Below are 24,960 nucleotides of genomic sequence, written 5' to 3'. Positions count from 1 at the left end.
TCAGTCTTCCATTTCTACATGCAGCCCCCACTGTTCCTTGAATTGCAAGAGATACATTTCTTGGTCGTCTGATGACTCAACAGATACTTTTTTCTCATAAAGTCTGGACAAAATTCCCTCTTTGTCAGGATCATCACATTTGAGTACTCCTTCACACACCTGATTTTCAAGACCAGGCAAAGTAGGAATATACAGTCTTCCAGTGTAAAGATCCCAATCTACTAATATGGTCTGTTCACCCTCTTTCTCCCTGAGGTCCTGTGCTAATTTTTCCAGCTGAGGACAGGATGTCTGCCCAGATTTTTCAGTATCCAAGTTCACCAAGTTGATGTGGGTCATGCCTGGCAATTCATCTGCGGCATCAACCATCTTCAGACAAAGTTTCTCTACTTTCTGTCCCAAACAAGGGTCTGTTGCCATCACCTCCAGTTGGGGACAATAGAGCTGTCCTGTTTCCATGATAATTAAGTCCCCCAAAGCAATCTGTGTCTCACCCAATAGTTCTCTGGGGGAAAAAGTCTTTTCTTTCAAACTGAGGTCTTCTAGTTTCTGAGCAGGACTGAGGTCTTCAGCTCTTACATCATGTTCATACTCTACAATCCCTGCACTTTCCTGTCTCAAAGTGTTCTCTGTTCCAGGCTGACCATAAGATGACCAGATCCCAGTTTGGTCCCCATCTGGTAAAATATCCTTTTTATGTGAAAGCTCTTCATGTGAAATATCAAACAAGTGTTTCATTTCCAGTTCTTCTTTTGAAGGTAAGTCTTTCTCTTTGATGCCACTGTAAACAGTGTAATAATGGGGACTTTTGCTTTCTGATACATGATTGGATTCCTGAGGTGGCTTGTACTCATCCACATTAACAGTGATAAGATTCACCACTATTTTTTCACATGGTATAAAAACTATTTCCTTGCATTTGTCAGTGTAGTGCCACACCTGGAAAGCAAAAAAAATATATCAACCTGAGTGAAGTGTAGTAAGAAAATACCATCTTGCTGTTTCTTGTACTATTATATAAAGGTAGACTAGACCTTATTACAAGGTTATTTCAGTGTAGGTAAGAAGGAAGTTCATCATACAAACCTTCAGGATCATTAATATGCTTCACTTTTTTATTCTGTCCAAAGGAAAACTATATTATGAACAGGTCTAATGTCCATTTTCCCATCTTTCCCATGTCAAAATAATGGTTAGAGCAATTCTGTCAAATTCTGGTTTTGTTTCCACCAGCACAAACTCAAGTGACTTTGGGGAAAACGTTAAAGTTGAGGCACAGATTATGGAATCTATTTAATTCTTTTTAACCAATGAAGAGTAAGTGCAATCAAACTCAAATCCCACAAGCACAGAGTCAGGTACCATGTTAAGATATAGCTTACAGAGAATTAAATAACATCAGGTTTCCTTTCAGAGAGGAAGCTATACGGAAGGTTGAAGTGCAGTGTATGGAGCCTGCATTGTGCAGTCTGTCGCAGGCTGCTTTTGTAACCCTGTGATAAAACATCCAGTTAAACGATTGGAATCGTTCAGAAATAAGTAATATTTTGAGGAATAAATACTGTGCAAGCAGCCACTAAAGGAAACTGCAGTAGAAAAACAACCACCAGAAGCTTCACTTCAGTGCTTTCAAGCTTGAATGGAAGGCTAAGACCACTCATGGATGTACCAGGTAGTCTGTAAGCTTCCCCAGGTCAGAAGTGTTGGATAAAACCAAACTGCTTATTTCACCCTCCCATGACCATATAGGATGCCCTATATATATATATATATATATAATCTCTATGTTGGGAAAGCCAAAGAGCATCATTAAAATACCAGGTCTATATCCATTTTTTTGCCTTAACATCAATTGAAATCAGAGGTGGAGAAATAAAATTGAAGCTTGAAGGGGGTCATAAAAAAGGTCAATGAACATTAAAAAAACCCAAAACATCCCACATACCACATACATTTACTAGAGGAAAAAACCCAACTCCTAGAGTTGGGATTTAGTCTGCTACCAAGTGGGAATTTTTCACTAATTATCCCTTTACATTTGTGGACTGTCAAGAGCTCTGTCTTGTGAGGTCTCCTGGGAAGACCAAGCTATCACCCCCTACCATGTCCTACATCCCGAGATAAAGAATGAAGAATAAGGAAGAGAGAGGAAGACTTTTTACCAGGGTCTCCAGTGACAATGGGCAACCATTTGAAACTGGAAGAGCGTAGAGTTAGATTTGATATAAAGAAGAAATTCTTTCCTGTGAGGGTGGAGACACACTGGACCAGGTCGTGGATGCCCCCTTCCCTGGAAATGTTCAAGGCCAGGTTGGATGAGGCCTTGATCTAGTGGAAGATGTCCCTGCCAATGGCAAGGGGACTGGATTCAATGATCTCCAAAGATCTCTTCCAACTCAAACCCCTCTGTGATTCTGTGATAAAGCTGCTGCCTTGCCAGCTGCAGGCAGTGTCTCAGTGTGCATCTGAACTCATGGCAGCAGTAGCTGCTTTACTCCTTCTGAACCCACCCTTCCTCTGTGAACATTTCTCCTATCACCTCTGTGTTGATCTAGATTTCTTCAGAATGATCAGCATGTTGAAACAAATGCCCTTATTCTTCCCATCCCACGGTGTCACATGGATTGGAATAGCTTCAAAGTTTTTATTTATCATAATTGCACGTTCACGTTTAAGCAACTTGTTTAGAGATAACTGTGAGAAAGCTCTGCTGGGCTTATGACCTAGAAATAAATAATGTTTCTTAGACTTCATATGTTCTTTCTAAAAATTAACAAACTTTGCAGCTCTAAGAAACTTGGAAATGTTTTTACATAGAAAGTTGTGTAAATAACATAACATGTTTGTTGGTACCTTTTTGCATGTTAGGAAATGGTGTAGTACTGGAAATTAATCTCAAATTGCAGACTAAATTATTCACAATCAATTTATCTACCACAATTAAATGTGGTGATACCCAGTCCATGAAAACATGGCTTTTCTGCACTGCTTAATTATTTTCTCTCCTTGTTTCTGACTCCAACCAATTAATAACTTTTTTTCACTGAATCTCTACCATGCTTCTTCCTAGATCAACACAGGGAGTGCTGAGAGTTCTTCCTAAGAGGAGTGAGTTCTTCCTAAGAGAACTTGTCTTGCTGCCCCTCAGACCTTGGTTATAGCAATCACTCTTCCCAAACCAACAACTCTGTTCTGATCCTCAGTAGCTCTGGTCATCTTTTCAAGATCTGGGCATCTTTTGAGAAACAGTTTCTAACTTGAGTTAGTACTCTGGTTTTCTTGCATTTCTTGGAAAATGCACAGCTCCCCTGTGAGTGCCAAAGTTGGCAGAAAGCAATAGGGAACACTTACCAGGTTTTTTGGATGTCTCTGTTTGCTGACGTGAATGTACCTGTGCACACAATAGCATGTCATTGAGATAATAAGGGCAGCAAGCATGATAGGCAGAACATATCCAAATACGATTTTTATAGCCTCATCTGCTGTTTTATCTGTCAACAAAGCAAAAGTTTTCATTGTACAGAGCAATTTTTTACTATATTCAGACAGTAATATGTGCATTCACCACGTTGCTTTTTGGATGTGGGATGATAAATAGGAAATGATAAATAGGAAATTTGCAGGACTATAAAAAAGGTTTTTTGTATAAAATTACATTTGAGCTACATGACAAATTCTTACTATTATCTAAATTATAAATTAAATTCTAAAAGGAAGTAACAATCCCACCCTCATGTTATCTTGCTGGTAACTTCTGCTGCCTGAGACTGACCCAGCTTTGCCATTCCCAGACCTTGTTCAAGGAGAAAAAATATGTGCCACTCACTAAGACTCAAAGAGTACAGTTTCTTTTCTTCATGGTACTGTTGTACCTCCCAGTAAGACCCCAGCTATGCTTTACTACAGGCAATTTTTTTTTCATCATTACAAACGCAGAGAGAGAAGAAACAATACTAGCTTTTCACTCACAGAATGAACATATAAAAAAAATTTATGAACTTGATCATCAAGTTTTTAACTTGCATCTTCTTTTTTGTAAGTCCCACCCTACACATACCTTGCAAAGTAGCAATGCAATATTCTTTAGAGAAGCCACTGTGCAACAGTGGTGTGGTGACATGTATTTGTGCACTGACACAATAAGCTGTTCCAGGTTCTAGCCAGGGCACAACCAAGGTGTTATTGCTGATGGAGAAGTACCACTGGAAAACATAAAAAAGGATTTTTTTTTCCCCTTTAACTCCCCACTTACAGAAAGGCAAGATTTTATACAAAAAATGTGTCACAGGCAGACAAATTTATATATAAATAATGATACTGTAAGAACTTCCATCTGTATCCATTTTTTCAAATACATTAGGGTCATGTCCCCTCTGCATATATCATCTTCTCTCCAGTCATTCTTCTACCACTACTGAACAATTTCATTTTCTATGAAGTAGGTCCATGTACTACCACTAGCCCATATTGTCATGCTGATGTTGCAACAGAGCTAAAGCTTCACTTCATCCCTTGCTCTGTCACTCTGACCTATTAGGCCAATAAAGGAATGACATACAGTTCCAGAAAACCTTTCCCATTGGGGTGTTCTGGGAAAGATTGGAGCTTTATAATAAGGGGTGTTGGAATCCAAGGTAAACTAATTGCTCTATATAGAGCATCTTTATGAAAAAAAAAAAACAAACCAAAAAACCAAAACCAACCAAACAAAAAAATCCCAACCCCCTCTCCAGCCCCCCCCCCAAAAAAAAACCCCAAACCGGAAAAACCCAAACAAAAATAAACAAAAAAAAAATCCACCAAACCCCAAAACACTTTTGTGTACCTCTGATTGCTAATGTTGGCATTTTAATATTCCCTATGACAAAAGGTGGCCTTTTTAAATAAAGTTTCTGTCTCTTTTCAGGAAATTCAGAGATTTGTCAGACAGAGATTGTGACTGGAGGATGGATACAGAAGAATGAATGTTACTGTAATTGACCACTGAACTCTTTCTCATCTATTGTGTTTATGCTGGGAACTACTACTTGACAATGAAATGGAAATCTGCAGAGACAGAAAAATGGGATGGTCAGATGTGGAGAAAAAGGATGCAATTTGCAGCACAATCTACACCAGCAGACTGAGTGGCTGGGCAGCAGCCCTCCTGAAGAGGACTGGGGACACGAAGCAAGATGGACATGAGCCAGCAAGGTGCTGTCACAGTAATGGAAGCCAACAGCATCCTGGGCTGTGTTAATAGAAGAAGCAGTAGATGGAGTGCAGGGATTAGCATACTCCACTCGTCAGACCAGTGATAAAATAGAATAAAATAAAACAGAATAAAATACTGTGACCAGTTTTGTTAACTGACAGACTGGAGCGGGTTTAGCAGAAGATCACCAAGATGACTGAGGATGGAGAACTTGCCCTGTGAGTGAAGGCTGAGGGAATGGAGTTTGATGCACCAGAGGAAGAAGGGATGTCTTCATGGGGACCCCAAGAGCAGCCTGAGGATGACCCAGGGAGGTCATCAAGAAGACTACTCAGCTCTTCACAGTGCTGAATGGGGGGAGGATGCAAAACAATGGACCCAAGTTCAAAAAGAGAGGTTCAGACTGGATATAAAGAAATACGGTTTCCCAAGATAAAAGTGAAGCAGTGGAACAGGTTGTGCAGTCTCCATCTATGCAGGTTTTTGGGATGCAACTGGAAAAAACCTGAGCAACCTGGTCTGAGCTCACACCTGGTTCTGCTCTGAATAGGACCTTGGACTAAAGACCTCATGAGCTGCCTTCCAACCTGAATGATCCTACAGTTCTTACAGGGAACTCTATTTCAGTCCTTGCTGTTACAGACAAAGTGCATTTCAGTGAGCACAGAGCACAGACACCATGGGTGCCATTCTACAGGGTTGTCAAAGCTTACCCGCTTCTTTGTTTTTTTGTTGAGGACAGACACATTGTATTGCAGGCCAGGATACACTTGAAGCAGAGATACAGATTCTCCCTCAGGACTTCTCTTCCACATCTCAGGAGCAGTCAGAATGATTGAAATAGATTTTTCAGTAGAAGATACACTTACCATAGGTGGATCAATTTTAGCTGGAAAAATGAGCATGTACAAAAAGCAGTCAAATGCCACCAAGGCACACTGATTTGATCATACAGTTTCTTAAAGGGGATGATATTAAATTTTTATAATGTTTTGGGGAGTCTAGGTAGGATTTTGAATAACTATTTTATATTGGAAGAAAATTATTTTGTCAGATAACTAAGAAAATATTTAGAGTGAGAAGGTAAACACTGACTTGGAATTTTGCCTAGAAATTCCTGTGACCTCACGAGATAAACAACCTTCAAACTCAACTCAGAAAAACAAGATAAATTACCAATATGTTCTCAGATTATTTGGCACAGATAAGAGATATTGGGCCCTAGAGTATGATTACTGCTTGATTTAACTGAGCCTTTTCAAAATCAGAGTTCTTTATACTGTGGATGTGCCACAGCTTTTCTCTTCTTTGCCTCGAGTAAAGCTTTCCTACAGCATAAAAGGGGATTCAGTACATATAAGACCATATATATATCACACATACACCCCAAAGCTAATATGATTATTTCAGTCACTTCTGCCAAAATCATAAATGTGAAAGAACTGCAAAAAAAACATTTAACCTCATGTTAAAATGAAAAGGTCATATGCTATGATAACACGTCAGGTCAGAACACACAGGCCATTGAATGCCTGGCTGTGTGATTGGGCTTGCTTACTGTCTGTAAGAGGGTTGAATCGTGTGGTCTCCATCCAGTCAGAGCACATCCCATTTAGGAAGGCTTTAACACTGGCATAGTACTGTTCTTCATAGTCAGCTGTCTCATTGGAGAGGTCACACCATGTTCTCTTGATATTTCTGCATTCTGGCTTTCTAATCCACTTGCCAACACCGTATCTATATTGAAAAAGAAAGAGATAAGAGCTATTGCCATGATGTTGGTCACCTGACAATACAGAACAGAAATTAGCATTATGACTGATAAAATAGTTTGCTTGTGTTGCTGAAATATGCAGTTTCAAGGAATTCCCAGCTTCAGCTGAGATAAAGAGATTTCCACTAGTTTTTAATGGAAAACAAGTCAGAGTAGGCCCTATCTAGAAGAGGTCTTATGGAACAAACTGGGTTGTTACTAATAACAATCTAAGTCCAGTTTTGCTTACACAGGCCAGAGATCTCTCAACTTCAGTCTCCATAGCTTTAGTTTAAACTCTAAGCATAGGCTAACAGAGTCAGGATAACTATTTACAGAGAGACAAAGAGTTCTGTCAGAATTCCTAGTGGCTCATCCTGGTGCATAGAGTCAGATTATGCTCAAGGTCTCCAAGATGAGTTGACAGCAGACCACTCATCACTGACTGTTATTTCTTTTCCTTGCTTAAAAGACTCCACTGGGCCACGATGAACATCAAAACTCTTCTAGCTGAGAGAGAAGCACATAGATTCCAGCAACAATGTCGCAGTACTGACCAACTCCTACACCCATGTAGAAGAAATCAAGGTTTCCTTGGAAGATCCCTGCTTGAACGTGCTCAGTAGCTTCTGCTCCTCAAATTGACATTACACAGAAAAGAATCTGCCAGGGAAATTTTAGGTTGAATATTAGGAAGAAATTCTTTACAGAGAGGGTGATCAGGCATTGGAATGGGCTGCCCAGGGAGGTGGTGGATTCTCTGTCCCTGGAGGTTTTTAAGGAGAGACTAAATGTGGCACTCAGTGCCATGGTCTGGTAACCACAGTGGTAATGGGTCAGTGGTTGGACTTGATATTTCAGAGGTTGGACTTGATATTTCCAACCCAGCTGATTCTGTTATTCTATTAATCCCTCTTTAGCTGCTAATTAAGATGGGTGTGTGGCAGCTTCTACATGATACAGGACAGCAGTTTCCACCTAGCTCAAAGCCTTCCTCTCCTAGGCCAGTAGAAGAACATATGAATATTTCTGTCTACTGTGTGAGAGATGGCTGTACCTACCACTACAGACCTCTGAACCAGGTGACCCTGCAGAGCCAGCATAGCTACTGCTTCCTGAGCACTTTACCTTCTATGTAATCATCATCTGTCTCATAATTACTGAGCACTCTGCCTCTCTCTAGGAGGAGAATCATGCTGCTCTTTTGTCAGTACAGTGAACAAGATCTGGGCAAAAGAGGGATTGTAGAAGCAATTCCTTCCTTTTTTTTGGTAGCCAGTACAAGTTACGGGAAGCTTATGATGACCTAAATTTGTTACAGTACCACGAAAAAATTACTAGACTGAGGCAAGTGATAATGTTAGAGGTAAAGATTGGGAGCATTACATCGTCCATGACTATAGTGCTGCATCTGTTTATAAGCTAAACTGCCAGCACTATCCTGAAGAATGACCTGGTGGGAGTAAATTAAATGTATTCTGGTCCTCACTCAAATTTCTTTGATATCCTACAAAGGTGCAGACCTTGAAAATAGAAGGGTTTGATTCCAATCACATTACTTGTTTTTCTACAATACTTTATGGATTTTCCTAGACTAGAGAGGCTTGTGGAATCAGAAAAAAAATGTGGGAGTTTGGTCTCTTGGAAAATACCAATGAAATAGTGGGTGCTGTTAAAATTCTGTTAAATACTACATCTCCAGATCTGTTTTAATATACACCAAAGGCTAAGGTGTACAGATGACAATCTACAGCACAGCCCTTCTTTGTCCTTCTGTCTCATTTCTAAGGAATTCTCCTTAGAGCTTCCATGTTGCAGCCTACATTTCTTTAATAGCAAAAAAGTCTCACAATTTTCTACCTGGATCTGACGTAAGCAGTAGCAGAAATAAAAATTAAAAACTGTGTTGCTTAAGTCTAACCCACACTTTACTTCACCTTTCTTTACTTTTTAGCATCCCTATCTTACATACAGATTTTTAAAATTACTATTTAACATGCTAAAATAAAAGTCTATTGGGGAAAAATAAACAAGTCAACTTACACTGAATACTTCACCTTGTAGAGTACTCCATCTCCTGTGCCTTCTGGTGCTGACCAGTGGAGGATGTTCCTCATGTTGATAGATTCAAAATGGACATTCCTAGGGTTGGGCAAAGAACAATACAACTCTCCTGAGAAAGAAAATAAGAAAGGAACAACGTACACTAAGAATCTGCAAATACATGCTCTGCAAATTTAACAAAAAAAAAAAGATACTTATTTTAAGTACATCATAAAATTCTACATAATGCTTTTCTTATCATTAAAAGCACAAGAAGTCCAGTTTTTTCAAAAGTGTCCCTACCTAGGGCAGTCATAAATTCTCTGAATTATGAATGCTTTTTTTCTCTAGCAAAATGGCTTTGCCATTTGTGACAGATATTGGCATGGAAATATCAAGGTACTAGAAACTAAAGCTAGAAAATTTTGCCCTAGAATGAACATGCATTTTTTAAGTTGTAAAGATATTTCAATATCAAAACAAATTAACACTGGAGATTATAAAAATATCCTTGATGCTTCAGTAGAATTCTTGTAGCTGAGTGAACTTTTAAAATCAAGCCAGGTATTTTTAAAAAGACACGTGGAGTCTACTGCAAATACAGCTTTATAGAAATATGACTTCACACTAGAGAACCAGACTGGATCATTGCAATAGCCCCAGGGTCATTTGATCATCCACAGTGATTCTCCAGAAAGCCAATTGCAAAAACCTATGATTTGGTCACTCATCTAAATTGCTGTTAATTGCACCAAGCTTTGAAATTAATAAACAAGCAAGCCTGGGGTTCTTAAGAACCCATTTTCACATCTTCCTTATATACACTCCTAATCTAATAAACTTAATGGAGATGCTCACATTGCTAAACTTCCTGCAAAATGGAGGGTCCTGGGCTCAGGATCAGAATCCCAAGCTCCAAGTTGTCACTCAGTCCCCATCACCTCCTGCCACAAGGACTGAGCCCATGGGAGCACCCTGAGAACCAGGCCTGAAGCTGCAGTTTCTGGGAAGGAACTTCTCCCTGTCAGTGGCCACCAGAGCATAACAGGGAAGAGAAAAAGTGAATCTGTGGTTCTTCACAACTTTTCAAAACCCTTTAAGTTCCCCCTCCAGGGATGCGATTGCAATTCTTAAGAGATAAGAAAGTGGAAAATAAAGCATAGTAACACAGACAGTCAGAACCTGCCTGAATTAATAGTCCTTGACCTTTCTTACTTCCTTCAGCAGACGTTAAGGGGGGTTGGTATCTTATTTCACTATTTTTAAAGTAATAGTGTTCATCCTTCTGTATACGTAACATACAGTTGCTTTTGTAAGTAGAAGTCACCTCAATTTTCCTGATTAACTTTCTGACTTCCAGATGCCCTTGAGCCACAAATTAAAAGTTTTTCTCTTCAATTATTTATTAAAACAATCTCCTTGCAATTCTTGTAATTCCAGAGGCAAATTACTTTAAACTGTCTTGGTGGTAACTCTGGGTTTTCCAAGCCTCTAGCTGCATGTTCATGTTCCAAAATCTGGTATATGCCTGCGCCTGTATCTTCAGATCATAAATGAAGGGTATTTCTGATGTTGCTCTCTTTACTCAAGCAATTAGCTGCTGTTCAGAGGCTTTCAAATTTTTTTTTGTAGTTGGAGAACAAATTTTGCCAGATATAGTTCTTCAGGCAGGCCCATTTATTTACCCAAAAAAATTATGTAGGAAGTCCCATGAAAGTCCTTCAGCACTTGGACACAGAAATGCCCAGTGACAGTCATCTTGCAAGAGGTTAAACTGTAGACTCAGCTATAATGAAATAAAAAAAGTTTCAGGATGCCAGGGGATGTGAAAGCAGCAGAAAGACACCTCCAGAAAACTGACTTACTCTTAACATTTCCTTCCAAGTGGGAGATACTGAACCTAGATAATAAAGGTTTTGACTTCCCTCAAAATAGATGTCCCCTTCGACCACTTTAGGTGAAATTAATATAAATGGAAAGATTAAGTTATGCAAGGAAGTGAAAAGAACAGCATGCAGTATCTGTTCAGTAAAATAGAGAAGCTTCTAAACCACTGATGTGCGTGCTACTAAGAAGAACAAATAAAAACCAATATTCCGTGGACTATGACTAATTATCCATGCATCAAGTTTCATTCATTGTACCACATTCCAGCATTAAAGAGCATGAGACTTCAAGAAAACCATCATATGCATTATCAACAACTGGGAATAAGAGATTTAAAATATTAAAAAACAGAAGTCACATAAACCTGCCCAAAGCCTGAGAAAGGCAAACAGGTAATACTTGTAGAATGGAGAGGAGGAACTGAGTCACAAACAGCTTCTCATTAAAAAGCAATGAAGAGAAACTAAAAATCCCAACAGGAAGAGATTTCAGAATAAAATAGTATGTATTGCACAATCCAAAAACCATCAGAGGAAAGATTTAAAAAATTCTGCCCCTTAGACAAAAACAAGTGAGGAGGTTTGTCTCTGGCAAATTGGTCTCTCAGCAAGACATCTACTTTGCAGTGGTAATAAAAAGCAGAAGGTAAACTCTTCCATAGGTTGCTTCATTTCTGTAGTTAGGATGGACTAGACTGGATGCCTCTCCCTACACTGAAGATATCAGTCAAAACATCAGCCTTAATTTCTGCTTCCTCGGTAGTTAAACTTTTATCAGAGATGCATCTTGTCCATGGAGGGGAGGGGAACATTGTAAACCTTCACATCAGAAGGATTATCTATCCTCCAGGTCTGCCATGAACAAGAAGGAAAAGGAACAGAGGTCAGTTTCAACAAGAAAGGAGTAAACCCTTTTGGGAAGAGGAGAGACATGTGAGTATGGGTCACCTGGGAGAGCTGCTAGATTCTTTGAAAGGCAGATTAGAGAAACATCTGCCAGAAATTACATTCATTTACCTTATTCTTTCTAGAGGTAAGTGGGACAGACTAGGTGAGCTTGTAAGGTCACCCCATTTTGATAGGCCATCACATAGTATCTGATAAATCTGGCTTCACACTGTGTAGCAACAAGTTTGGCAGGGGTACTGTTGAATCAGGTACAGGACAGCTAATACCATCCCTAACAGCTCACTTTTCACACCTTCTTTTCTTTTTAAGTTTATAAAATGTGTATTGCTAAATCCATAGTCACCAAACTGAACTGGCTGGAGGCAGCCAGCTCATCACCAACTAGGAAAGACCATATTGCTCTCTTCCTGAGACCTATTGATCTCTACCTGAAAAGAGGTTGTGGTGAGGTGGATGTTGGTCTCTTCCCCCATGCAGCAAGCAAGAAAGCAAGAGGAAATAGTCTCTAGTTATGCCAGGGAGGTATTGGCAAAAACTTATTCTCTGAAGTATTGTCAGGCATTGGAACAGGCTGCTCAGGGAAGTGGTGGAGTCACCATGCCTGGAGGTGTTTAAAAAACTTGTAGACTTGGTGCTTAGGGACATGGTTTAGTGCTGGACTCAGCAGGCTAATGGCTGGACTTGAACATCTTAAAGCTCTTTTCCAACCAAAGCAATTCTATGAAACTACTTCAGTTGGTTTTCTGAATAGGTTTTTTTGCCTGTAACTTCTGACATTTTTTCAACCTGGCATAAAAGCGTTTATATTCCTTTAGCACATTTTAAAGTAGCAAGAGTCATGAATTTCTGTTACATTAAGTTTTATTTTGTTTTGTTTGTTTTGTGGTTTCTTTTTTTTTTTTTTAATTTCCCTCCGCCCAATGTGGTTTCTGCAGTGGTAAATGAAGTTTCAAAACAGAAACACTGACTGCAGCAGCATGCAGAACCCACAGACCGTATCTTTACAAGATCTATAGCATTAAAACACTGCCAGCATGCTCTCACCTGCCCCCAGCTCAGTGAGATTTGGAAGGCAGAGGGACTGAGACCGTTAACTTTCCATTTGCTGCAAAAGCAGAGATTTGGTTTCTATTTCTAATCGTGCCCCTTTAGTACAGGCCCTTATAACAAATCATGCTAGGTTTTTACTCTTCAGTTCTGTATCTGTAAAACAAGAATAAAACTACCATACTTATTTCTCCAGGAGGGGTTAAGAATAAATTTCCTCATTGCTATTTGATGCTCAATTGTATCAGGAGGCATGCAGAGAAAATAGATCATAGACAGAGCTTGTATGTGTTCCATGGTTATCAGTGAGAAAAGATCTCCTGTGTCCAGTAGCTGCATTATTTAGAATCTTCTCTTTAAACACAATATATCCAGTTACATTCTGACATTATTTCCATTAATCAGAAAATTAATTTAATGGCATAGGTGTCACATGGATTATTTTCAGTTCATATTGGCCTACATGGGAGCAGAAATCAGTCATACAGGTTGCTTTGCTCACAGTTAGTCTGTCTCATCAGTAGTCTGCAATGACTCTTATCACTTCTCATTATAACCAAGTCACTATTTCTGGCATGAAAAAAACAGAAGGCTTTTGTATGGGTTTTTTTTTTAATTACTGTCTCTAGAAATGATGTAAGTCAAATCTTAAGTAATATTATTCCTTATATCTTCATGATTCTGCTCACCTGATCTGGAAAGAAAGTACTGATATAGGCTTGGAAACTTCACCACCACAAAGAGCCAAGTCCTGATCTGATGACAAGCTATTGAGAGACTCTCCAAAACAGGCATGACTTAGCCTGAAAACACCTTCACGTCTGTGTGAAAAAAACCCCTGACGTCAGTGAGATTATTCACATGAGTAGAACACTGCCTGGCAGGTGCCTCATCTTCTCCTTCCAAAAGTGTCTGCTGGGTTTAAAACCAGAGTCAGCTTAGCTGCACAGAGCTCCCTTCCAGGTACGTGCCCTGCTTGAGTCTATACTGTTCAAACCTTAGTTTTGAGTATCAACCCACACATGCACACTGACAGATCTATACAAATATAAACACACATATTACAGCTATGGTCTGTTCACTGTATTTGCTTTTTATCTGCCAGGAGGTGTCACAGCCTAACTCACACGCAGCTGTGTTTAATCTCAAAGTTTCAGAACAAATACAGCTGCAGCCCTCTTGGTGGGAAGTGTTAACTTTTCACTTGAATTAGGTAACCTAGCAGCTGCAACGCATAAAAACCACACAAAAATCTAAAAACATAGATTTTTTTTCCTGTACACTGGCTATAGTTCTGGGTTGGGGAGAAGGCAGAGGACACACTGGAAGCTGACCTGTTAGCACAGAAGCACTCCTGTGTAATGCTGCTGTTGACAGCACCACTCTCAAGCAGTCATCACCTGCTGTATTTTACTGTGACGTGACTACAAACACCAAATTATCCAATAAAATTACAAACAAGGTTATAGGGCTTCTCTAGACAACTGTAATATACAATTTAAGACAGTGAGTGATATGGAAAGAATTAAGATAATAAGGTGAGACTTACTGTGACACAACTTTTCCCAATAAAAACCCAGGGACTCCTCCCCTACAATTGCCCCAGAATTTAAAGAGGGGATTCCTTTTCTGATAACAGAGGCCTTGGCTTTTATTACTGTCATATTTTCTAATATGAAAGTGGCCCTTGAGAGCACCTGATGGAAGTGTCCCCTTTGTGCTGGGCATCAAATTTACGTGCAAAGCTGCAGGCACTCCCTGTGCCTCACCATACACGGGTGACACTTCAAGGTCACAGATTTAATCCACACTCACACACCTCTGTTAGAGAGCAGACTCTTAGGCTGAGCCCCCCATTCACCTTCTCCCACTGGGAGTTTAGGCCCACCAGTGGGTTTAGATCCAAACAATTTAGGCTCAGGCTAGGACACCAGGCTAGGACACCAGGCTAGGACACCTCTGGTGATGTTTTAAGACACTTTCTTTAGTCTTTCTGGTCAGCTTTGGGTGACTTCCACCAAAGTCTTGTGAGCTCTTGTTGACTCCTTCCTCCTTCTATGCTGAAGCTGTTAATTCTTTTAAGGATTTTTTTTCTCTTATTTCTTCCCCCGCCTCATCTGTTTCAATGGCTAAGTTGTTCCTAGTGAAAAATATTCCCTCAAACTCATGCCGAAGCATAGCATAAAAATGGTCATACTCAGCCCCAACAAATGTCCATTGAGCACTGTGTTTGGGGGCACTTGCTAGCAGAGGTTGGGGCTGTCTTTTCTGGCACATCTGCAGCCTTAAGCGAGGCCATGCAGGAATGTGAAGGAATACACCAAGTGGTAAAGGGGTACCGAGACAAAATTGGAAGGGAAACCCAGCAAAACTAGGAATTCATGATAGCAAATGTCATTACCTTCTATTAATCATCTTAGCAGCAGTTTAAGCAAAAGAGTTTATTTTATTTATTTTTTAGTTAAGTGTGTTTTAAAGTTTTTCTCTGAGCTCTTTTTTTCAGACTCAAACTCAACAGAGTGAATAATGAGAAGGAGCTGGGGGAGTCATTCCATCTCCTGGTGAGATATGGGAGCTGTGGGACTGCCAGGTATGAGGCTGGGTTAGCAAAACCCTTAGACTTGAGCAGCACTGGTGGGAATGTGGGGAGAAGCACAGAGGTGATTTCCTGTTCAAGTCATAGCAGCACTCAAAATCTAACCACAAAGCACTCTCTTGCCCTCCCAGAACAGGAGTCTGTCACTCCCTCTTCAGAAGGGGTACAAGGGAGAGGAAGATGGGGACAGAAACAGAGCCCTAAAACTAAATGTAAAGCAGGTGAAAAGCTTAGATACAAAAGCATGAGAAAAGAGGTGGGGAGATGTGAGAGAAGGACGAGGCTAGGGCACGTGGAGCTTGTTTTGGAAGAGACAGGCAGGCTGCCACTGGAAACACATAAACCCCCAGAGGTCATGTGGGGAAAGAGTTTGAGTGGAAATAAAGCCCAAAGAGTGGGAGAGATGCAGAACAGGGACTGAAGCTCTGCCTTGCCCTGACATGCTCACCTCCTCTGTGGGAATCTATTTATTTATCCAAACCATGCTCTAAGTTACAAGCACACCCCCACAGAGAGTATTTGCCAAAGAACATTCCAGACTCAGCCCAGAAAGACCTGACTTCAGAAAGGAGAAAGTCTTCCCAGTTCATTGAAGGCTTTCGAGGAGACAGATGGAAAGGACCATGACAGCTGGCAATCATTCCTTTTTGCTAACTTGTATGATAGAAGCAAAATAAACTGAATATTCTTCCCACTGTGCTGTGTTTGCAAGTGCAAGAGTAGAGCTTGTACAGCATAACCATGCTCTGCTGCAAAAACCTTTCCTTGATGCACTCCAGCAGCAGAGGCATTGTGGATATGTTTCCTATTACTTCTGAGTGACCAATACTGGCCTGAAACAAGATGAGTAAAATTCAAGGTGTGCTTGTCTAAAATGACTTAAAACCCCTTCAGGGCTTTCAGAGTCATAATCCTTCAGCAGTGTTGCAAGTTTGTTTGTTGTTTGGGTGGTTTTTTTGGTTTTTTTGGTTTGTTTTTTTTTTTTTTTTTTTTGGTTGGGTTGTGGGGTTTTTTGGTTTTGTTTTTTTAGCTATTGAATTCATTGAGTTTTTGTGAAGTTTGGAACAAAAAATCTTTTTTTAAAGAACTAAATTAATTTTAAAAGCCTACTGCTGAGATTAGTTCATTACACCATACTTTTTAAAACAGATGTTTTGAAGCTATATAAAACACCATAAATAGTCCATCAGCCCAGTGTTTAATTTTGAGGATTTTCTTTTCTCCTTAAGATATTTAGCATTACAAATTAATTGCTATTTAGATCAACCACAGTCCAACAGCTGAGAAAATGAAAGCTTGATTAGTATACTTCTGACATCATACATTTATTTTTCAAAATACCCAAGGGTTAATTAAGCTCTCTTCTTGAAATATTGTAAAAATTATACTGTGTGACAGTTACCAGCTAAATCCTGATACATTGTATTTTGGAACACTTCTAATATGTCTGTACATAAAATATTTTCTACACATGAACTGAGCAAAAATAGCTTTGGGTTTTGTCATTTGATGCTGCCTAATACCTGTTAGGCAACAGCAGTCCAATCAGAAGTGACAGGGTTATATTTACTGCCTAGAGGTCTTGTGCCTTGCTCTCTAGCTGATGGCTTGTCTAGAGAAGGGATTTTGTTTTTCTTGGAGTCAAAATTAATTTAATTACTTAAGTCTCCTCTTCTCAATCAACATTTTCCCTTGGGCAGGAGATTGAGTGTGGTGTCAATGGAGGATGAGCACAAAAAAGCAGTGGGATCAGCAGGTCAAGGGAGGAGATTCTCCCACTCTACCCGGCTCTCAGGAAACTCCAGCTGGAGTACAGTGTCCAGTTCTGGGGCTTGAAACGTAAGGACACAGACTTGTTCAACCACATCCAGAGGAGGGCAATGAAGATACTTAGAGGGCTGGAGCACCTCTCCTATGAAGACAGGCAGAGAGAGTTGGCATCGTTCAGCCTGGAGAAGAGAAGGCTCCAGGGAAACCTTATAGTGGCCTTCCAGTACCCAAAGGAGCATACAGGAAAGCTGGGGAGGGACTTTTTGAAAGGGCATGTCTTGGTCATACAAGGGGTAATGTCTTTAAACTGAAAGGGAGTAGATTTAGATTAGACACTAGGAAGAAATTCTTCCCTGTGAGGGTGGTGAGACACTGGCACAGGTTGCCCAGGGAAGCTGTGGATGCCCCGTCCCTGGAAGTGTTCAAGGCCAAGTTGGATGGGGCTTGAAGAAACCTGGTCTAGTGGAAGTTGCCCCTGCCCATGCAGGGGGGTTGGAACTAGATGATCTTGAAGGTCCCCTCCAATCCAGACCTTGCTATAATTCTGTGATTCAGAGGGAAAGGCAACCATGAAAAATGCAGGTCAAAGGCCACCTTCAACATCCAATACCTGAGAAAAAGGACCAACACTCCTTGTAAGCTTGCAAGGCCTCATCTCTCACAGGCAATCTGGGTGATGGGGTAACACAGCCACCCCTGCCTGAATGACCACAAATGGTGTATTTTCCACCCAAAACCAGTGTTTGCAAACAGCAAGAGACAATTTCAAGTCCATTTTGTGGAACAGGCAGAACAGCTCTGGGTTTGATGTCTTGCACAGTGCTGGAGGTTGCCTGGTGAGACTCCAGCAGATGTGAGACAGCCTGCTGAGAATCTCTGCTACTCGAGGCACTTACAGAATTATTTTTCCCTCTTGTGCCCCACATTTACACTTCTCCCCACAAATGAGCAAGGACATAAGTACCTTTAGAAAGCAATTTCCTGTAGAGAACTCACAAGACATGAAGGTTTCCTGGGGTATTTCTGTTGTTCTCCTGTCAGGTACAGGCTGGTGTGTTTTGAGGCACCGTATGACAGTTTAGAATGCCCCACAGTAATTTCAGATGTGAACAAGCCAGTGTCTAACTATAGGTACAGTAGTATTTTTACTATCTTTCCTGTACTCAACAAGCATTTTTGTTAAAACCACCAGTCATTATTTTTAGACTTATTTACCCACCTATAGATTTAATGTGGTTTTCCTGTACAAATGAAGTTACTAAGCATAATCATCTAAGCCTTTTACATGTAAGTTATGAAAACTTGCCTCAGAAATAGTGTTACAGGTGGTAAAATGCACAGTTGGATGCAAGGGAACATTCAAGGGAACAACCAGCACACTTTCTTGCACTCAGGAGGAGCCTGATCATTGTTTGGGCTGATGGAGAAGCCTGTGCTCTGTCTGCAAGTTGATTTGGACTCAGAGGGCTGAAGAGGTCTGCACCTGTGTCTGTCTTACAGTGGGAAAAAGCCCTGTCAGCAACTACATGTGCCAGTCAGTTTCCAGTGCTTCTAAGCCACATCTGTGCTTTACTATTTTGATTACAGTACTCCCTAGGAGTAGGATATTGATGGGGCTTTTGTAAAGAGAAGGAAAGGCAAGAGAAGTGAAGTCCTGTGTAAAGCAGATGCAATAATAAATACTATCTCAGCTGCTCCTTCCAGCCATTTAAGAAAACAGTAGGGAATAAATTAATCTCTGTCATTTAAGAGCTGTAATACCAAATCATGTGTGCTTTTATGGACAGACTGCGATTAAGATCAAATGCATAAATCTTAATAACAGCATGTATGATCCCTGCACTTCCTTAAGCAACATTCTTCTCTTACTCCTCTTTGGACACATTCCTGTTCCCATCACAGAAATGGGCGTGGAAATGTGAAATTTAACTCAAGGTGCTGGAATATAAAAAAGGGAAGAAGTCTTCCTCCTATCCCTTTACTGACTTTAAAATACTTTGGCAGTAGCCAGGTAGGCAGAAAAGTTATCTTTTTTCCATGAGAAAGAGATACAGTTTATTCAATCTCTTCATATATGAAGCATCCCGTACCTCCAATCCTGCAACTTGTTTTTATTTCTTTCTGATTTATCTAGTTTCATTGCACTTTTTTCAAAATAAGGTGAATAAAAAAGTGGATAAAAACCTGCAAGCTGCTGATACGTCAAGTAAAAAGCACAAATAGATCTGTACATTTTTTAAACACAGATCTCTAATAAAACTTCATTTTTTGTAGAAATGGGCCTGGCTTCCAGAATTCAGGTTCTTACAAAGCTAAACTTCTTAAAATATGGGAGCCCTTGTTTGGCTCATAAAGGGTGATTTTCCTGTCTTTTAGCTATTAATCCTGTAGTCAATATTCAACACCACTTCTTGGAAAGAAATCAATCAGCAGAAAACAATCTGTACAAGCCACAACTATAAAAACAAACATTAACCAGAGCCACACATGCACAGATAACTTCAGCCATCCTAACCACTGCCTCCTCATGTAATTCAGACTATAAAAGTCACGAGAGAACAACAGCCACAGAAGAATAATGTTATTGGCTAGAATGGTGAACCTGAATGTTCACATGGGGAACTGCAACCTAAGCTCTGGACTTTAATACCAAATCCCAACAGTGTTTGAAGCTTCTCTATAGAATGAACTATCTCTTTTGGCCATTATCATTCCTAATTAACAGGCAATAAGAATTTGTCAAGTCATAGAAATCATAAGTGAAGCCAAACATCAGGGAGGAGATCATGGCACTGTCTGAAACAGCCATGCAGGAGACTGGAAGCTGGATGAGAACATAAGGATGGATCTTTTGACTATATGAACATTACACTCCTTCATATACTGTAGTTGTCCTTATGCCAATATCACTTTTTACTAATAACTATGTTACATTTATTCTCCTTCATGCTGTCAGAGCCAGGGAGTACCATGTACAAACACAAGCTCAGGTCTCCCATGTACTTCCACTCTTAGAACTGATGCTTAATCCCTTTCCCAGTAAACACACAGGTTGTTACCACCACAAATGCAGTTCAATCCTGCTGAGTGTACAGACATACACTAGGTAGTTCAAAAAACTACATACACAAAGTTGTGAAGTTTTTTGAGGGTTCAAAGATCATTATATTTTGCAATGTTTTCACCCACTTTCTTCTTATCTCTACTGTTACATGAATGTATTTTTCCTTCTTTGAATAATTTAGCTAATCAAAGAATTTTTTGAGTTCTTACTGTGTTTGGCACAACCATCAATTCAAGTACATTTTGTAAAATTCCCAGGACATGGACATCAAGAAGTATGTTTACAGGGCAATTAGCCAGCTCATTTTATGCACAATGCATCCCCTACATATTAAATAACCTGGTGTTTCATTAGGCTATTTAATACTTTAGCTAATACTAGCTGGGTGAACACAACAGATTAGTCTCTTCTCACATGCAAAAGGCAACTTTAACCACCTTGTGTCAATACCTAAACATCTCAGCACTGTTCAGTCTGAAGCCAAGAATTTCACTTCTGTCCTTCACAAACTCTGGCTGGTACACGAAGACTGGATTCATGCAGGAACAGAAGTAGTTGTTCAGGATTTGTTTCTGTCAAAATAAGCTGAGCAAGTCACTTCTGCTGTCCTAGCTTTTGGGGAATGAACTGCAAACAGCAGCCTCTCCTCTCAAATCCAGAAACAACATCCACACAGGGACCTCAGGTTTTTAAAGCACTGCATGTATGCTGGCATAGGAAGCCTTCTCTAGGATTTGCTGTGTGTATGCAAGAAGAAAAGGACGTGGGTTATTAGCACTGGAATATTGCCTGCTTTTTGGATGTTTTTAACTTGCTAAAATATGTCCGGCCATCAATGTGGTCACTGAACTCAAGCTCAGTAACTTAACTGCAAAGCCCAAACCTTGACCCCTTTTAACCTTTTATTCTGTATTTCCCTGAACAACATCTTGATCCAAAGGGTTATTTTTTTACATTTAAACGCTCTAGTAACTGTGAAAGAAAATACACTCAAATATCCTCAAAGGCAGGCCTGAAGCTGTTTCTCAAAATGTGGATGTATTTATCAGTAAAAATAAGATAAAGTGGAAGATGAAAGACAAGTAAATTACATCAGGTGTGTCAATGCAGACCAAGAAACTTATGCAACTACTAGAAAACATGAAAGAGAAGAAGCTCTCAAGGTCCCATCATACCAGCTCCGGGGGGATCTAAGGCTGTGTTTACATTAATAAGTAATGCATCCCAATGTGAGCAGGTCTCTATACGTTAAAATACTGGTATTGGAAAGACATTGTCTACACATATTTCAGGTTCTTTCTTTTTAACATTGGACTGGCACTACTTGCATTAGATATACTGACAGAACACATCTTCCAGGGCAGATTGATCCAGAAGATCCCAAGACTGCTTCACAATACAGACAGAAGCTGAGTAACTGAAATGATTTGAGATTTGCTTCAACATCACATGCCTTACCTGAACAAAAATAGTAAGCACACTTTAAATATATCAAAAAGCTTCTGATTTTGCAGTATAGCATTCAATCTCATTTCCTTTTGCTCAGAATAAATTTATATTGTAGTATCTATTGCGTTCTTTTTTTTTTTCTTTTTCCTATATAGATCTACAAGACAGAGACTGGACTGTATGGGCTAGAAGTATAGACGTTCCTCTAATTTCAAAATTATGAGGTTGGAGATATCTTCACTATGGGGAAGGATTTAAAATGGAGTTTGGTAATTAACAGATTAATATTCTACTGCTTCCAAAATTCAGGATATTCCTTCTTAGCCTTATGAGTTGCATGCAAAAATTATTAAGCTTTCTCGTATGGTAAAGAAGAACATGCTAAATTTCTTGATACTGTTGACTAAACAATGAATTTTCTGGTTTCCTCCATTTGCTTTTCTGTTCCACATTTTCTGTGTTTTTCCGTTCATCATAGAGTAAAGATTTTTACACAGCAAGTGAAACACCACCTTACAAAAATCCCACTGGAGTGCAGTGGTATGTAAGATTTCTGTCCTGTGCAGAAAAGCAGGTAATGCTCAGATAGTCTGTTAGCCTAAGACTGCACCCACTAACACACCATGATGAAAATGAAAGTTGTTTGCAAAGGTTCAACGATAAGCAAGTATTTAAATGCTGCTACCACAGAGATATGAAGGGAACTCAACAAGAGAACCCAAAAGGTGAGCATATTACAGATGGTGAAACAAGCAAGATCTTGAGTCTATGAAGTCCTGCTTTCTGTGCCACTTGGGCTCCTCTACAGTCTGTTCCTATTCCAGCACCATCAAATCAAGCTCTCAGAACAACAGCAGCATCTGCTTGCAACTGGCACCTCAGGCTGCTTCAGTTGGAAGAAAGTACCTAAAAGAGACACTTGTACCTATTACTTCATTTTGGAGAAAGAGCAGGAGGACTGCCACGGGAGTGCTGCACCTAAAAAATGTCTTCAATTGTTTTAAAAATACTGGTAGGCTGAATTAAAACAACTTTTACTGACTCAAACCAAATAGGTGACAATGGAAGCTCTGTGCCTTTAATGAAGGACACATCTCTCCCTTCAGTGCTCATACTGCCATCAACAAAAACCTGAAATTTCATTAAGCAAAAACCTCAGAAATGTGCAAACTGATTCCCTGCTCCCTTGAACAAGCATTAGACAAACCCAACATGACTCCTTTGTTCTTTTTTTCAAACCTTCTTCGAAAGCAAAACCAGTATTAATAACATTTTTTTAAAAATTTAAGGGCAACTGGATGCTAGTTATACAGATTTTCCAAAACACTTGCACTGATGATCAGTCTAAATAAGGTGAAACCAATGTGGTCAGTTGCATAAAAAGAAGCTGGCGTTAGTACCTCTGAAAGCCTCTCAAAATCACTGATGCACAGAAAAGCAGTTTGTCAAGAGAGCTACTCATGAGCACTCAGGATATGAAGAACAGCTCTTTCTAAAGCTCTCACACGACCTGGAAGTTTTGCTGTGGATTTAAACAGACGCAAACTCTGTCCTCAGCTATTTAGTTTTGGGGGCAACATTTGCAGCAGAGAACAAGAGGTAGAAGACACAGCAGATTCCTCCAGAAGATCTGCTTATCACTGCCATGTCTTTGCCAGTTCTGTAGTCGTGGGGTATAAAAAAAGAAATCGTGTGATGCTTTAACAGCAGCAGGGGACCAACCCACAGCTAAAGCCGAACAAGCTCATTCCCACTTGGTAACATCGCTGCTCATGCCCTCGGCTGCTCGCTGCTTCCACCGCACCCTCCAGCTGCGCCTTTCCTGCCCCCCCGTATCTGTGCTGGGACGTGTGGCTGCCAGCAGAGGAGTGATCTGGTATACAGGTGGGAGAAGGGAACTGGAGCCTCTCGGGACACTGGTACATGAGCTGAACATCCCTGCCAAAAACCCACCCTGCCTGTTGTTTTAATCCGCCTCTTGCCTGCTGAGGTAGGACTCTGGCATTTGGCAACTGTGAAGCACAAGGAAAGATAGAAACGCCAAAGATATTTGGGGAATTACCCCGATGCACGTAACAAGGACTGTCTAAAGAGCACACTCAATTTATAGCTGGCAATAAATTAACACACAGCTTGTAAAACCCAGCTCCAGGGTGAATATGATGAAAATAAAAAGATGGAGCAACATGACAGGAATATACAGTCCTCTTCTTCCAGGTAAGTACCGGAGGCCAGAAACATGAGCGTAAAATAAAGACACCGCAGTCGTAACACGACCGCTGCACAGAGCAGAAAGAGGACCAAGAGGGGCTTCCCGGGCCACCGGCGGACAGACGGCGGGAGGGTCAGTTCAGCTCACGGCAGGATAAGCCCACCCCGGCTTCCGACCGGTGTTCCAGGACCACGACGCGCGGAGAAGACCACCGGGAATGTCGCGACACGGGGGTGCCCGGCTCCGACCCCCATCCCGGGGCGGGAGGGATGCGCATCCCCCCCGGGGCCGGGCGGGCAGCGGGGGGCGGGGATGGTCGCCACCTACCTGTGTGTGCAGAGGGGGGCGGTGGCAGGAGCAGCGCCAGAACCAGCACCGGCAACCGAGCCACCCCCCGCCGCGGCCGCCCGGGGCCCATGGGCTCATATCCACCGGACCGGGCCGCCCCAGCTCCCCTCAGCCGCCGCCGCGCAGGTGGAAGGAGCCGAGAGCTGGCGGGCGGGGCGCACAGGGGAGGGACGGAGGAAGATAGGGAGGGAAATAAGGAAGGAGGGAAGGAGGAGCCGCGCTGCCCTGCGCGGGGGCGGAGAGGCTCCCGCGGGGGCCTGCGGAGGCAGGAAGGGGGCAGCGGAGTGGGGCCAGACGGGGCAGGGGATGGCGGGGATCTGTGGGACGATTCAGAGGTCTCCGGGAGGGCTGCGGGGCAAAGGGGTCTGTGCGGGGGTGGAGAGTCCCGCCCGGGCGGTGCTGCTGCCTACTCCCGCTTCCCGAAGAATGCAGGCGGTGGGATGTCTTCTGCTGCACCCCTCGGAGCTTTCGGTTCGCTCCCCCTCGAAGCCCCCAGGAGCCGTGGGCGGGATGTCATTATAGCCCCGTTCTTGGGTGTTTTTCTTTCGCAGAGGAAGTTTAAGGCCAAGATGCTACACCTTTGGGTGTTCAGATGTCTGATTTTTTCCTATTGCTTTACATTAAATAGCATGTTTAAAGATGGGGAGAGGCTATGGACTCCTCCATTCTTAAAGATATTTAAAAAAAAA

The 24,960-nt window shown here is 41.2% G+C and overlaps 1 protein-coding gene across 1 annotated transcript; it reads right to left on the bottom strand.

Annotated features, from left to right (window-relative positions):
• IL20RA (interleukin 20 receptor subunit alpha) lies at positions 1-24,331 on the bottom strand. The gene is made up of 7 exons (XM_030448132.1): positions 24,251-24,331; positions 8,991-9,120; positions 6,753-6,931; positions 5,908-6,083; positions 4,058-4,202; positions 3,352-3,491; positions 1-939 (listed from the first exon to the last, which is right to left on the bottom strand). Exons 2-7 carry the CDS (start codon positions 9,062-9,064, stop codon positions 1-3), a joined length of 1,653 nt encoding a protein of 550 aa, XP_030303992.1. The 5' UTR covers positions 9,065-9,120; positions 24,251-24,331.
• Positions 24,332-24,960: the final 629 nt, after the last annotated feature.

Source organism: Calypte anna, chromosome 3 (assembly GCF_003957555.1).
Source record: "Calypte anna isolate BGI_N300 chromosome 3, bCalAnn1_v1.p, whole genome shotgun sequence".
NCBI lineage: Eukaryota > Metazoa > Chordata > Aves > Apodiformes > Trochilidae > Calypte > Calypte anna.
Note: the sequence above shows the minus strand (reverse complement) of the source record. Positions and strands in the feature narration are given on the sequence as shown.

Excerpts from the sequence above, each read along its gene's own strand:
- IL20RA (XM_030448132.1), bottom strand. The coding sequence starts at position 9,064 with ATGAGGAACATCCTCCACTGGTCAGCACCAGAAGGCACAGGAGATGGA. Across the intron at positions 6,932-8,990 it reads TACAAGGTGAAGTATTCAGT|ATACGGTGTTGGCAAGTGGA; the intron begins GTAAGTTGACTT and ends TTTTCAATATAG. Across the intron at positions 940-3,351 it reads AGAGACATCCAAAAAACCTG|GTGTGGCACTACACTGACAA; the intron begins GTAAGTGTTCCC and ends TTTGCTTTCCAG.